The 15,365-nt window shown below is 45.0% G+C and overlaps 2 protein-coding genes across 2 annotated transcripts in view; both read right to left on the bottom strand.

Annotated features, from left to right (window-relative positions):
• LOC126531498 (glycoprotein antigen BM86-like) overlaps positions 1 to 3,465 on the bottom strand; it is a 55,893-nt gene extending 52,428 nt beyond the window's left edge. Inside the window, exons 1-2 of the mRNA XM_050179038.3 lie at positions 3,304 to 3,465; positions 1,154 to 1,288 (exon numbers count right to left, since the gene is read on the bottom strand). Coding sequence (XP_050034995.1) covers positions 1,154 to 1,288; positions 3,304 to 3,445 — 277 coding nt within the window. The 5' untranslated portion in view covers positions 3,446 to 3,465. The remainder of the gene's footprint in view (positions 1 to 1,153; positions 1,289 to 3,303) is intronic.
• Positions 3,466 to 11,896: 8,431 nt separating this feature from the next.
• Positions 11,897 to 15,365, bottom strand: part of LOC126531500 (uncharacterized) — a 92,421-nt gene continuing 88,952 nt past the window's right edge. The window contains exons 22-24 of the mRNA XM_055071199.1: positions 13,583 to 13,622; positions 12,948 to 13,055; positions 11,897 to 12,844 (exon numbers count right to left, since the gene is read on the bottom strand). Coding sequence (XP_054927174.1) covers positions 12,993 to 13,055; positions 13,583 to 13,622 — 103 coding nt within the window. The 3' untranslated portion in view covers positions 11,897 to 12,844; positions 12,948 to 12,992. The remainder of the gene's footprint in view (positions 12,845 to 12,947; positions 13,056 to 13,582; positions 13,623 to 15,365) is intronic.

Genomic DNA, 15,365 nt, shown 5'->3' with positions numbered 1-15,365 from the left:
AGACTCGCCTCACTAGATAGCGTTCTAACGTTAGACGTTGCCAGGTTCGGATTCCAATGGCGGCCTGTCCGGAGCCAGGTATTCTTAGCACCCTCTGCAGCGTCACAGATCTGACCGCCGCCGTGGTCAGTTGCTTCGCGGCTGCTGGGGACTGAGGGCCGGGGTTCGATTGTTGTATTCATATAGGAGGTTGTGGCCAAGTACTGCACCAGGGTGGCCAATCCTGCTCTGGTGAGAGAGTGCGTTACCGGTTCTGGTCACCGGGATCAGGCCGCACTCCAGGCCTGTTTGTGCAATTTTCTCAACACACGGTTTTTTTTTGTATTTTCCGGTGGAGAATAGCGCGGCACCGGGATTTGAATCACGGTCCTCTTGCACTGGAGACGGATACTCTACTAGTATTCACACCTACATAAGTACAACATATCAGGAAAAATTGCCACCCACACGAGTTCAGCACGGAGTAACAAAGGGGACTCACGGGGGGTTCTTGAAGAAGATTCGCAGTTGGAATAAAATGCATCCTGCTAGAGGTATTGAACCCGAGACCTTCTCAGAGCGAAACCTTATCAATCGACATTTCGAAGCACGAAGACAAAAAATAGGGTCACTAGTAGCGCGACGACCCCGGAGAGGCTTTCCATCCAAAGACCAAGTTGAAATTTCCTTTATCTGCGAAGGTCTCTTTCTGATGAACCTGCACGGGTTTCCTCTTTAGCTTATTGTTGCTTTCGGGGGATAAACATTTTCCCTTTCATGAAGTAAACAGTCCTAAAGCACCCCCGTTATGGCCTGGCCATAATAGAATTGCAAAGAGTTAACTGGAATATTGCTAATATAATAAGGCGTATTGGGTGTGCGTGTGTGCACGCGTGCGTGCGTGCGTAAAATTGTTTGCGAATGTTTGCGAACTTGACGACCCCTATTTTTCTCTGCAATCTTAGCCGCCAGCACCATAGCTGTTGATTATATTGTCGATTAAGTGGATGAATGCAGACTATCTATAGCTTAGAAAAGCGTCTGAAAACGTCGTCAGGCCGTGCTACTTCGATGTGCTCTGTATGAGCAGTGATGCAATTTATAGATTTAGCAGTGTTAGCGTTTTATGTGAAAACATAACACTGACGACAAAACATAATGTTGGAGTACTCACACTGACATTCCTTCTTCATGGCATCGAAGTACTGTTCACCAGATTCACATCTGCATAAAAACGTGTCGTTGGACCCAGGCGGAACTTCGCAGGGTATTTTTCCGCAGGCCTTTGCTCCGTACTGCTTGCAAAGCTCTGTTGAAGGAATTACATGTTGACCAATACTACTGAATCAAGCTGCAGCTCGTGTCGCGCAAACCCTGAAGGGGTTTTATGGGCGTCCACATCAATCGCATATGCGCTGCATGAGCAAAATATTGACTTCCGGGAAGAAGAGACCTAATACGAACAGAGATTGCATACAAATGAAGGTGAGCTGAATGCGCCATTAAGCCGCAATAATGACTGTAGTCAGATATGAGCTTGTGACTAAGAACAGTGCCACAGGGCATTTACAAACCGCTTAATTTTTAGCCTATTACGCACACACGTCTTGTACAAGAGTAGTTCTAAAAGTGGTGAAAGCGTCTTTTGTCCCCTGTCCGTCACATATGATAAGGAGGAACTGAAAAATGTTTATGTATGTATATGCGGAGCCGACCATTCTATTTTCCTCCTGTAGTTTCCTGTGCAGGAAGTGCATTATGTGACTTCGTATAAACGAAAACTCATAATGCACCCTACTATACAAACCCCTCGAAACCTCTTCCTAGACCACGCGCTTATGTTATAGGGATCCATTAACAAGGATAAGCACAATTTGACTCAAATAAAGGACAAAACTTTCTAACGTACTTTACATTTGCTTAGGACCCTTTTACCGTCCCCTTTTACTTTGAGGTTAGCCAATTTCCACTTAAACACATGGTTAAATACGTCATAAACTACAATTATTACAATTGTTTTACACGACGAAAAAGAAAGAGGAGGACGGTTTCAGCTACGGGCGGACCTAGGCTTGCAGATGCTTGTCGGCAACTGCATCGCCCAAGTGTCTCATCTTCAAACGCCTTGGTAAACCTGCCACTGAGTTAATCGCAGCGTAAACAGAACTAACGCTACCAGGTGGAGGAGTGCAACAGTTCCGTCAAGTTCGCCCGCCGCCCTTTAGAATAACTACAGCATGAAATATTTGCTGATGCTCAACCCTACGCTCAAACCATCACCCCCCCCCCCCCCCCCGTCCTTATCGCCTAATAGATCGACGTCTTTAAGAAGCTTCAGGAGGAGACTATAAGCTTCAGAAGGAGACTACAACACCTTTGTCCTGAAAATCAAGAGTCCTTGCGGGTGGATCACATACTCCATCGTATGCCACTGAGCCACTCTGTGTTTCTCTCCGTCAATAATAGCCTCGTGCTCTTCCTCTAAGTCTGGGCATTCTAACAAGTTACCAAGTCTATCTATCTATCTATCTATCTATCTATCTATCTATCTATCTATCTATCTATCTATCTATCTATCTATCTATCTATCTATCTATCTATCTATATATATATATATATATATATATATATATATATATATATATATATATATATATATATATATATAGTACCATATCTGCTAATACCAACTGCCCACGTCTTCGTCGACTGTCAACGCACAAATATTGCATCGCTATACTTGTTTATTGTCGCATTGACCCCGGCTACTGTGCGAGAAAATACCTAAATTGCTTAGCTCTGTCCATGGGTTGCAGCGCTATGCTGAGCCATAAAACACTATTTCAGTGACTGTTTCGTGGTCTTCATACAATGACTGGGAACGTTGAAAAGAATCGGTGTTTGTAGGAAGCATGCAGTTACTAAAGATGCGAACTGGGTGTTCCTTGGGCTGCGAGCCAGCCTGCACGATAAAGCGATTTGCCAGAAGGTCTCCGCTGTGTGGAATCAACGCTGCGATTAGCAAGCGCAAGATAAAGCCGCGAACTGTATATGTTGGGAAAGTTAGGCCTTAAGAAGGGCGCTGTCTATAATAACCTTAACAAATTTCCTGTCATAGCTAGCACTGGCAGTTAAGTTGCTTAATAGGGCACTTCAGTACACCTGCATACTGTTATCGCTATACGGAGGTGTGATATCTGCGCCTGCACCAAAAACCTTTTTCTCGCCACTCATGCACAGATAGGATTCTAGGTGGCCGGTAACGCTAGCGGTGAATTGATAACGGGTGCGCCAGAACGTTCTAGTAAAAATTCTAAAGCTTACCGTGAACTTCAGTGGCGCCATCGCCGCCGCTGGAGATCGCCTTCCCGATCAACAGGGATAACGTCGCAAGAAACGTCGTGAACACGCGCATAGCTGCTTCGCCGAAATGCGTTCGTCGGAAAGCAGCGTTCGCGGAGTGCATGCATTCTTCCGCTTGCACGCATAGAGCTCGCGCGATAAAGGCACGTATCGGTGTTGGCCGACGGTGCCTTATCTCTCCATTTTCTTTCGTTATTTCTGCCGCGTACGACGCCGGTAAAGAACGGTCTCGCTCTCGATCGATATAACGTGTCCTGCTTTTCCTCGGCACATTGCACGGCTCCTGTGAAACACTCGGAGTGTGTACGGAGAAGATACGTAAAGGTCATGCTTCGTGGGAAGCCCTTGCTTCACACTTCAGCTGCTCACTTTAATGTCCCTACCCGACGCCCTTCACGTTTTTCTCTTGACGGATGATCAGAACTCAAGAACAGAGGCGTCGAATGAATATAACTGCGAAATAAAGGTTCTTGTCCAAGAAAGGAAACGCAAAGCCTGTGCTGCATCTTTCAATATGCTGACTTAACTTTAGGTGAATATATTATCTCCCAATGACTATATCGCCATAACGTCATTTCATTATTCCTTCTTCAGGCTATACTTGACATTTAACGCTGCCCATGCCGCACCTGGCGACTGAACGATTTTCGATAAAATTTTCACGGACTCGCCTTCCATGAAATTGCATGCTCCTGCACTTGCGCCTTTTCCCGCACGCATGGCAGTGCATGCCTTATACGGTAAATTACGTCGTATGGAAAAAAGGTATTAATCTAGAAAAATCTAAATATTACGATGTTGTAATGGCGCTTCTTTCTATTTCTTTTTTTTTTCGGTTCAATGTGACCTAGAGAAAAATTATGAGGCGTACACGGAGGGGCCTGTATCAATTCTTGTATTCTGGCCAGCTACTTATTTTTCCGTGGGATTGACCACAATGGAAGAGTAGTAAAAATAAACAAATCGAGTATCCATTGAACCCATGCAATCTCGTGTGAGACAGCTATTTCAGCTACTTACAATATGCCACAGTAACGAAGTCTGTATGTTATTTTGAGAACATTCGGCAGGTATCCTGAAAGTGACGGTAAAAGAGCCATTCTGCATAAATGATGCTCGGATGAAACTTGTATCAGGTGTCTCCGGCAGTCTTTCCATCTCTTCTTGAAAAAAAAATATGGTCATGTTCGCTCGCTCCTTGCCCAAAATAAAGCGTTATGCTTTCCGAAAGGCATAATATTCCAACACATGGCTGCAAGCGAACTATTAAATTGATCATACATCCATGCACATTATGCGTAGTTCTTGCATTCAAGATGTTTACAGAAGTTTCACGATCACAATGTCCTCAGTCGCAAACGCGTGCTTTGCACCTAAAGCTGCATTTCTTTTCCAGCACTTGTGCCATGTTTTTGGCGCATTGGTTATGTCAGAAAGCTGACTTCGCGCATTGTTCAAAAGGGCCTGTTCTGTCTACACAGCAAGGGTACAAGCTGAAGCAATTACAGGTTGTTAGGATTTTCACATATATGGGCTTTCCTCTTTTCTTCAGTCAAATAGAATTGTCCACGAAGTCCGCAATGAAAAAGGCCTGCTTAGCTATGCAATCATAGTAGCTGAACTGCAAACCATAGTTGATATTAAAATGCAAAAGCCAACCCCAGGACCGAATCCCAACAGCACAGCGCATGCCTGAGCTCTGTAAGGAAACACTGCGAAGCTGACGCTGGGAAGAGCATATGTTTGTCATCGTAGCCGTGTATTGTCAACGAGCACAGACAATCGGCAGTCCCAAAGCTCACTTAAAGCGAGAATGTAATAAACGGTTAAAGTTCTCCAATCCCATTGCCGTCATGAAGCTTCAGGCACTCCCCAATTATTACGGGTCCGTTTACAACAATTGTTCTAGTATTGCATGCGTTTCGTGAAAGAATGTCATGTCTCTTAAACGTAAAATAAGCACGAGCGGTGTTCTGCAAGGTCTCGGTCATGTTCTCAGGTAATCCCATTTTTACCTTAGCATTTCGACTTTGTGCCGGCTATTAGTGAGAGAAGAAATAAAGCGTAGCTTTACGGGAATAGTAAATATAATCATGAAGTTCTATTAGCAAATTCAGCTTACACGGGGTGATCCTTTCTCAGTTTTCCGGAATTCTTAAACATTGCCTGCGGCAAATAGCATAACTCTTGTCCTTGAGCCGTAATATTCGAAGAGGCGGATATTACTAGCGCGAAAAATAGAAATACACGTTCAACTAATTAAAAAAAATTCACTAATTAGCTTCAAAATGAATTATGTTACGGCACATATCGCAGTTTATGAATTTTAGCCCGTGAATTTGGAAGATACACCCACTTGAAACAAATATACTGAAGGCCGCAGTTTCGAGATATTATTGCCCAAAGTGTGGGAGGAAATACATGGGCGTTCCAAATGCCTTTGTTCTTCAATTGACAAAAGGGGGCCTTGTAAAACGAGCAATACGCCAACAGTGCATTCTTACGCCGAGTTTGATGGCGTATACCTCCAAACTGGCGTCACTCTGGAAATGTTTTCTAAATGAATACGCCTTGCAAACTAAGCGGCTGCAATTCCTAAAGTGCAATATGTGCCGTAAAGTACCTAAGTTAATTAGCAATTTTCTTATTGGTTGAATATGTGTATAGATTTCTCGTACAAGTAATGTCCGCCTCTCAATATAACCCACCTCAAGGGCCAAAATTATGTTATCAGTAATAGGCTTGGTTAAAAAGAAATTCCGCAAGGCTTAATCCTGATCTCCCCGTCGTTTACAAACAATAGCTTGCCAGTTCAAATCGATTTAGCGCCGATTTTAATGCACCTCTAAGAGCCTTTTCGGTAAACGCGTTTTTTTTTCTTCGTCCTCTTCAGGTGCACAGTTTCGGCCAGCCACCGCAAAGTAGGTACTTTTCCTCACCAGAAAGCAGTGCCCTCAAACAGTGCGCCGCCTCGGGCGTTGGTATACATACGGAACGATCGCCGAAGACTATATTGGCGCACCGTCGAAATAGGGTGTGAGCACTTATCTTTTTGCTGTAGCACATTTCTCGATACCTTTCACACCGAGTGACCCTGTTTGGGCGCTGAATTCTGATACAGGTGGGTCTATTATCGCGTGGTATTCATACACAGGAAGCTAATTGTATCGTGCTGAAAACATCCTCGTTTGATGTTTCTTATGGCTGGCATGGCCGATGGCTTTCAGGCAATAGAAGAATATTGCTTTTAGTCATGTTCCACGACCAGCTTTGTAAGGTTTCCTGCATTCCCGCTCGGCTAGGGTAATCCCAAAGAGGGAAGAGGCTGGATACGCTTCGTGACACCTACAGGGAATGAACCTCAAAAAGTTGACGTGCCCAACCTGCCCGACTCGAGTTCGTAGGCGTCTAATGTCACGGCGCTATTCCTGAAATCTATTCGGGGCAGATCTTGACCTCTGGTAGCTGCCTCAAAACGTGTTTGTCGAGCGAATGGTTGGTTTGACCTAGGGTGAGAGGAGAGCACGAACAAGTGACCCGAATAGGACAGTTCGCAGCTGTCTATAGTCAAACCACGTGTCGCCTAAGCGAGCTAGACGGGGGCTGCCTGCATATCCAGTGCACCTTCTCTCACGTCCTCCTGTGTGTAGACTTGCGAATGCATTTCTAAATATGTTTCCTTTATTAAGAGGAGCCTCATTAAGTTTGGTGGTGACCAAGATACATCACTTGCGAGCACCAGTCGGCGGACCGGGATAGCTCACCGTATCCGCACGAGTGGGAGACGTGAGACTACGAACCAACTTGGGTTTATTTACTACGTCGATAAGCACTTCCGAAACAAACGCACTCCTTGGAAGAGCGTGTGAGAGGCTGCTCGTACAGAGGGACAGCAGAAGTGTTGAAGCGCACGCCATGTGCTTGCTTAGAGCAGTGGGGAAACGGAACCTGCGCATCCATGTTTATTGCACGCAGTGCGCATTAAGAAATGTGTGGATAACTTGTCATGGTTAGGTTAAGAATGAATGCCGTATATTTAGTGCGTTAAGGCACGCTACACAGGTTTACAAAACCATTTATAGCACATATTCTTGCGTTATCGTTACCATAATGAGTAGAATTGTGCGATTGTTTGGAACTTATGATACCAGTGCAATAATGTTTTATATCAAATTTGTAGTTGATTATTGTTCTATAAACCCTTTGCCAGAAAGCTTCCAAGACTGCTTTCTCATTTACTTTTCTGTAATATTTAACCCCAAGAACCGGGTATATTGAGTCACTTTGTATATCTACTAAGAGTATGTGCTGAAACGATGACATCCACGGTGCCCCTCTATTACAATCGGTACTCAAGTGTAAAGCCAAGAAAATGCACTTACCGTGCCTGCCTGACTGGCATGTTTCTGACGCTAGGCGTAAACTTTTTTGCCAATCGACGCACTCAAAAGAACAGAATAAATCGCCATTTATTCACTGATGACTTCAATCCCACGGTGTCCAAGCAAGCTTGCGTGGCTAACACGGCCTTCTGGCCTATGATTACTACATGTTTGTGTTGGTAACTGCTGAACCGGATACCAATATTCTCGTCCCACGCCGCAACGTCATTTGGAGAGTCACTGGTGCTCATGGGTATTCGCTCGGTTCGATTACATATCTAGTTGCCACTTTGACTCTTCACTGAGGGCAGTGTTGACATGGAACAGAGCATTAGTCTTGCGGCTTTCATGACACTGTAGCGGCAGCAGCATCGGCGTCGCATGAGAATTACATAAATGCTCGCGTCTACACAAGGCACGAGCGACTGGCACGCTCCGGCTCCGGCTTGCGTACCGAAAGGCATTAAAAAGAATGATACGCTAAAAGATCGAGTGTCGGTTTTTCCTCTCCCGCGAAAGCCCGAGTCTTTACCGGTCTACGTAGTCGCTCGTCGCCACAATACCGTCCCTGTAGACATCACGGGCTTCCCGACTTGAGCAAATTGTTTCTATAACTACGAGTGAAAATGTCGCAATTGAAACTGCTTTGTGGGAACTTTCGTCTTGTCAAACTAAACCGATTGTAAGAACATCTGACTGCAAGTCAGCACTTGGGGCACTAAAACTGCTTTTCCCTAAGGACACCTACTTAAAGTGGCCATTTCGAAATTCAAGTAGCGAAGCTATTTCTCGGTCCATATGAAATTCTAGTGCGTTCTCTCGCACGTCGGCGCATAGGGAAGCAAAGCTGCTCCTACTCTTTCGCGCCAAGCAATGACGCATAAGCCAAAGCTGAAAAAAAAAAAAACTGAGGATGTTCAGCAACTTTTTAAAAGACTTATTGTGAGGGACGAAATTCAGCCAATTAGACGCGTCACTACTGAACCACATCTGCACGCTTTCAGCGCTAACCCTGGCATAGCGACACAAGTAGGACTGTCAACATCGCTAGTGTGTTCATTTTTTCGTGGTCATGGGGACGTGAAAGTATATATTTATTGGACTGCCCAGAGTTCATCCAAGAGTGAAATATTCTCATTCAAGAGTTTTAACGTATAGAGCGACTTCAGGCGCAATCATCGAGAATTTAAGCCTTCCTGTAGGAACATTGCGTTTTCAGAAGAGAGCTGTTTTGTTTACTAATTAAAATGTTCAGAGATACCTATTTGTTCAACAAGGTATGATGTTTAACCGTACTTGACAATAGCCAGCAATCGCTTTTCGTTTCAGGTTCTTTTAAGTGTTAGTGATAGGTCACATTCTCACATCACATTCTTTGGGAGCCAACAAATGATAAAATCAAGAAAAACGCCGGCTAAGTAACTTGTTTTATTTTAAATGTACAAATGATGACATAAATGAAAATGAAATACGATGCAAAAAGTAACGTGCCGCTGGTGGGCTTTGAACCATTGTCTTTGCATTACGTGTCTTGTTGAGCTGTCGCGGCAAGCCATGATTCGAGGCAAATCTAGTGAATGTAGCGGATCCTTCCAATACTGCAGGTGTCGCGTAGTATATGAACTACGGAACTGAACATGGAACATAAAACTGAAACTGAACCCAAGAAATTATCCCTCGCACATTCACAGCCAAACAGAAAGTAGCCAGACGAACAATTTTGGATGAAATTTTGAAAGGGCATGAAGTGACCCCACATTTATGTTAAGCATCTCAGCCAGAGACGAAAGTTGGCTCCATTAGTAGGACTCTAAAAATAACATTCACGCAGAAACTCCTGTGGGAGTTGTCTAAGTATGCGTAAGCATTACACCACTTGCTCATCTCTACGCAGCCCAGTGTCGTTAACATTGTTAGAAAGATGAGTCGAACAACATAAACCCTTATCAACCATGATCGGTCTTTATAAACCTTATCGAACATCATATGACCCTTGCCAACACCTATCTGTCCTTATCCGCCTGGATGTCCTGCGAAGCTGTTGCAAAACCACCAAGACAATTGCTAAGCGGGTATGCAATGCTTTACTGATAGTTCGGATGCTTGTTTTAAGATTGTTCTTTATTGAAATGTGTACTCTTTGCGTGTTGAATGGGTGATATCAGTGAGTGTATGCACTGTTCACTTTGCTGAGCGCTTGCAGCCTCTGTACGTGGGTATGAATCATTGCTTACGGGGGTATGTACGTGGTCTTGGGAGGCGAGACTCTCCGAACTGAACCTGGGAAGCCAACTGGCGACCCTCGACCAGTGGAGCCCTGTCAGAGGGAACCACCCAGGAATAAACCGCGCAACTGTTTCTGCAATAATAAAGTTCCGTCGTCCTCATCCTCCTCCTCCCTTGTTCAGCGGGTTATGAGCCATTGTGTTCGCGTTAGGGGATAGACGGAGAAATTTCTCGTTAGCGCCAAGCATCGATAACAAAGACAATGTTGATCAAAATTTTAGTGCTATTGTTTGCGTGCAACAGCAATGTCAATTTCCATGTTTTGTTGGTGCTTGTTCTGAAGGACAAACAATATACAAAAACTTCTGTAATGACGTGCTACATTGGAGAACGCTTGCGCCAAGCAATTAGGCGCCCCATGCTCATTTACAGTGATCTATTTCTTGTTGCGGCCACAACATGAGGCGCTCTACTGCTGTGCCAGTCTGGGAATGTCCTGTCAAACACCGTATTCCTGTTCTTCCAAATCCCCCATAATCAGTCGACTTGTCGCCATGGCCTTTCTTTCCGCGAGGCAAACAGCCGCTGCATAGGGAAACGCCATAAAGATATGGCAGAAGTCCAAACTGCTGCGACTTTAATTTGTTGAAGAGATTCCAGGAATGAGCCTTTGTCTGCTTCTCTACATGAGCTCGAGAAACGATAGCAGCTGCGTGTAGAAAACTGAGGGGCCTAGTTTGACAATACCTATAGTAATTAGTTTGTAACTTGAATAAATTGTATTTTTTTTTCAAGCCGAGCCCTGGGACTTTTCTGGCTAATGTATATTCGACTTCTCACAACATTTTTTGTATATATCCGTCTAAGTTCATGCAACTGGGAAGAAGTTATTATTCACATAAATAGCCTTATTATTCGCCGCTTTATGTGCCTGCCAGCTAAGGCAACATTCTAAACCTGTCGCCGATGTTAAAAGATACTTCCTCTTCCTGTGTCTTCGCTGATGCACAACCGCTATAGCTACTCTACCAGCGTCATAATCAGGTTTCTCAGAGAAACGTTTAGCGATACTGCAGGGGATGTCCAAAATTTAGGTTACCAAGAGGATGTTAGTGATGACTTTGATGTTCTTTGCGAACAAAATGCTTACTTAGAGTGGTGCAGCTTTTTATTTCTTTTGCTTCGCGCAGGACTTTGGCAATTTTCGGCGTCAGTGTATGATGTACAAGCTAGTGAACATTGCTAGTAGGACTCAGTGCCATTGTACTTGTAAGCTTTCAACCACGAATATTATTACACGTAGCCAACAATATGATTTCAAGCAGTTTATATCTAACCCCTCCTTTTCTTAATGTGCCGAATTAGAAGGGAAGTTCTTTTATAGATTGCCATTAGATTTGATTGGAGATTGTACCACGTCGACATCGCTTATTAAAACGATTTGTGCGTTCTCCCCTTTCAATCGGAAAGATGTCATTTTGGTTGTCGTAGCTAACGTCGTCCTCTCAGGGCTGGTACATATTGCTTTATATGACCTTGCATTAAGTTTCCGAGTTTACTATGAACCTTTCTAATCCATCACATTGTATAGCCTTCAGAAATGTGCTATGAATGGAAGGGTTCAAAGGACGTTTCTTCCACATGACCAACTCGATCTTTTTTCTTAAATGTTCCAAAGGACAGTTGTAATGGGAGACATGAGTATTCACTCTGCCCAACACAGAATGGTTCAATTGAACATCCTTTACAGTGACATATATGAATCAGCCAGTCAACTCGACGAGTAGCTTGCCTGAATTTCTCCTCTGTAATAGAAATGGAGGTTAGTCACAGATACCATGTGGCACGAACCGGCCTCCTAAGTATATATAGCCCTTTGTAGGGACCCGAGAAAGAGGGTCATTCCCGAGCTGCTAGTCTTTAGGGATTCAAGAAGGCACGATAGAAAAGTTTAATAATAATTTATTGGAAGTGTGTTAGCTGTTTATAGTCATCTCCAAGAAAACAGAACCAAAACAACAGTAGGCTCAGGTACCTGTGTAGTCGCCACACATGTTAATCGAGACCATTGTTTCACTCTGATACAACGCAAGCAATGTCATTTTGAAACGCGCATCTTCAGTCTTCTTTATCCCCTTTCTTTTGCGGACATTTTCTTGTCTAGTTCTCGCTTTCTTAAAAAACCAGCACCGCGGCGGAAAAGCGTGGCGCAAGCGCACCTTGGAATGACTGGCCGATTCCTCTCAAAACTCCGCAAAATAGAGCTAAAACTACGCGGGCATGCCAACTCTCACAACTGTTTGTTTGTTCGCCATCATGATCACTAGCAGCGGCATGAGAAAAAACCTTTTTTTTTAACCCAACAACGCCCCAGGTACAACTCGTGACGCGTTCAGTTTGGTACTCAAAGTGCTGATTTAACCGCTGGAAAATAAACTCAGAAATAATAGTGGCGTTTCTAACATGTGTACGCTGAAGCGACGTTTCAGTTGTAGATAGCTGAGCAGCCTCATTGTTTATTAAATTCTACACTAATGAAAACACGCATAACGTTGCATTATTTTGTTTTCTACGAATGTACCCTCGATGTCTAGAAATAAAGACGAACAAGTTGTTTTGTTTTCTTTGATATGTTTTGGTGTTCGCACTTTGTTGGGCTACATACGCTTTTGTACGTACGAAGTACGAACGTCTTGCCCAGAAATCCAATTGCAGTTGTTATGCACCTGTGTGGAATAAAGGTTGTACCTTCTTGCATAAGCAATCGCAATAGATCCCACGGCGGTGTGGCTTTTCAGGGTTACGACTGCTAAACAAGTACGTGAACCAGAGGTGGCTGAAAAATTGTGTCGAAGATGATGCTCTCTGTTCGCGCTTGAGATGGTCCCGTTAGCCTGCGCAAAAAAAATAATGAAGGAAATTATGATCACTCAACATAACCAACACTCACCATCGGTAGAAGTTGACTAAACTTTCTGCAAACATAAGCACACTCACCGTTACGAGTGACGGGCACTGATGGAGAAGACAGGTGGGCAGGCTTTAATTTGTTGAAAGAATATGCGCACGTTCCGTGCCCCCGTAAGAGTTTCCGTGCTCAGGTTGCTGTTTTGTGAGAAGAAAAGAAGTAAACCGTGTTTAAAATTAACAGTTTATTGAGTACGACGGTGCATTTGCTTTTTACGTTTGGTAGTGCTGCGTTGACTAAATGCATGCCTTAAGGCATTCATGTACTGAAGAGCAAAGTCAAACGAGATAGAGACGAGGTAAAAGTTATCTCAATATGGTAGGTAATGACTGTCATTAAAAGAATTCAGCTGTCCTCAGACTTGAGACGTCGCTATCTGCTTTTTACGCCTTGGAGTAAGTTGCCGCCTTATTTAAGTGCATTCTTTTTCTGTCGTATGTGAAAGCGTCCGTTTGACGTGCATTTCCCTCATATAATCTCCGCAACGAAGCGCTTTATGACGCATAGCATGAGCTTGGCTAATGCATACGAGTGAAGCTGCGAGAAAATTTTGGGCGAAGTATAACCCGTGTAAGGACTTGAGCTAGATAAAGCGAAAACTATCGTAGCGCGACAAATGAGCCCGAGAGCCTGGATTTCAGTAGATATGCTTATAAGTACTCACAGCTGACTGGTGACGCAGCCGCAGGAGTTTCCGTCTCATTCTGAAAAATAGAGAGAAACAAAAAGTATGTACAGTGAAATAATGTTGTCCGGCCAGTTGCATGCACCATCGCGAGCGGAAGTTTGGGGACCAAAGGTGTCGCGATTTTTTTTTTCGCAGACTGCGCATCATGGCTGAAATCAAAGGCGCACGCCTACACGCGGGTGTTTGAGCAGTGCAATGTCCGAAAACAATTCCAGGCCGATGAGCTGCGCTTGATATATTTTAATTTTTTGGTGATGTCATGGTCTCCGAACATTTGCTCGCGAGTTTACGTTTTGTTACTTGTGAGATTGGTCGATGACGAAGTTCCATTAAAACGTTTTCCTAGGTGATATTTGGGTTCAGAGGTTGGCGCTGTCGCAAATGTTGTGCCCTTTTATCTCACGCAATTGACAGCTTACCCAAGATAGACAGCGCGCGAAATGAAATTTCGTGCACTTGGTGTGACGCAAAAGAAAGAGAAAAAAAAACAAAAACGAAAGGACAAGGGAGGGCATCCTTAGCTCATTTTATTTAACTTTCTTTTGTACCTTAAGAGGTGTGAAGCAACTAGCCTAGCAACAACCAGTAATACGTTGCTGCGGTTATCTGAACCACAACCACTTGTGCAACCACTGCAACAGCAGTAAATAGCTCGAAACTGGTCTTCCCGCATCCTTCTGCTTGTCCTCTCCGCTACGCTGTGGTCGATGTCTCGTACGATGTGGTCGCCGTCAGACCACCTTCTCATCCTCATTTTCACCCTCGCAAAAGTTATGTACAAACACATGCCTCGTCGCCGGTTGCCTCTGTGGGGATGCGCGACTCTCGCGCGTCCCCTGATGTTTTTCCCGCATAGCGCATCCCCTGATATGCTGTTTCCCCGCACGGCTCGCGTGGCCTGGCGGTCGGAGTGGTACAAGCGCGGTGCGAGAGATGGCGCGACTGTCGCGCTGCTGCGGGGTTACTTGGGCGCCGAAAGGGAAGGCGCTTGGTCTCTTTGGGTTCGGGAAGCGAGCGGGAGCGGACGTGCCCCCCCGCGCGTGCGCCGACCATGCTTCTGCGAGACCGTCGCGTGGCCGCCTTCGAACGTGCCACCATACGCGTGACTGTACACGCGAACGACCAGGCGTTGGGATCCAGCATGGGGCGAACATATTCGCTCGCAATGCGGTCGCGGTAAGTCGGACTTCTAGATTTGTCGCGCGCCCATCGGCATGTTTTGGGGATAGCAACTCGGCTAGCAGGCATTGATCTATGAAAGGTGCAATAAATGCCCTTGTGACTGTTTGCACTACTGTGTTGTCGTTCCTTTGTCCCAAGAGTACGGAGGAGAACCGCATATCTCCCACATCTGGCTGCCCAACGTGGACCTCTTGGGGCATCGGACGATAGATTTAACAGTTTTGCTTCGTTCAAGACCTTTGTTTGAACCGAAGCGTAGGCCTAGCGTGAATTTTGATAGCTAGCATCGGCAGCGTGCTTTCTTGAGCGAGGCGACGGAGGCTGTAGTGTGTTTGAACATGTCAACATGCTAAGCCTTTTCGCAAGTGTTTTTTTTAATGACATTCGCCGGTACGAGAGCCACGTGGTCTGCATCCTGGGAGAGCGAGGCTGAGCGCCCGCGGAGCAGTGGCAAGCCTGAAGCGAGTGAGTACGGAAGCCTCGTGGGTGGTCCGAATTTCTTATGTAAATAGCTTCTTCTATCTCTTTGACTCGGATGAAGTCGCGGCTCAGGGAGCCGGGTGGCCGCGGGCCACGG

The sequence above is a fragment of the Dermacentor andersoni genome, chromosome 5 (genome assembly GCF_023375885.2).
Source record: "Dermacentor andersoni chromosome 5, qqDerAnde1_hic_scaffold, whole genome shotgun sequence".
Classification (NCBI taxonomy): domain Eukaryota; kingdom Metazoa; phylum Arthropoda; class Arachnida; order Ixodida; family Ixodidae; genus Dermacentor; species Dermacentor andersoni.
Note: the sequence above shows the minus strand (reverse complement) of the source record. Positions and strands in the feature narration are given on the sequence as shown.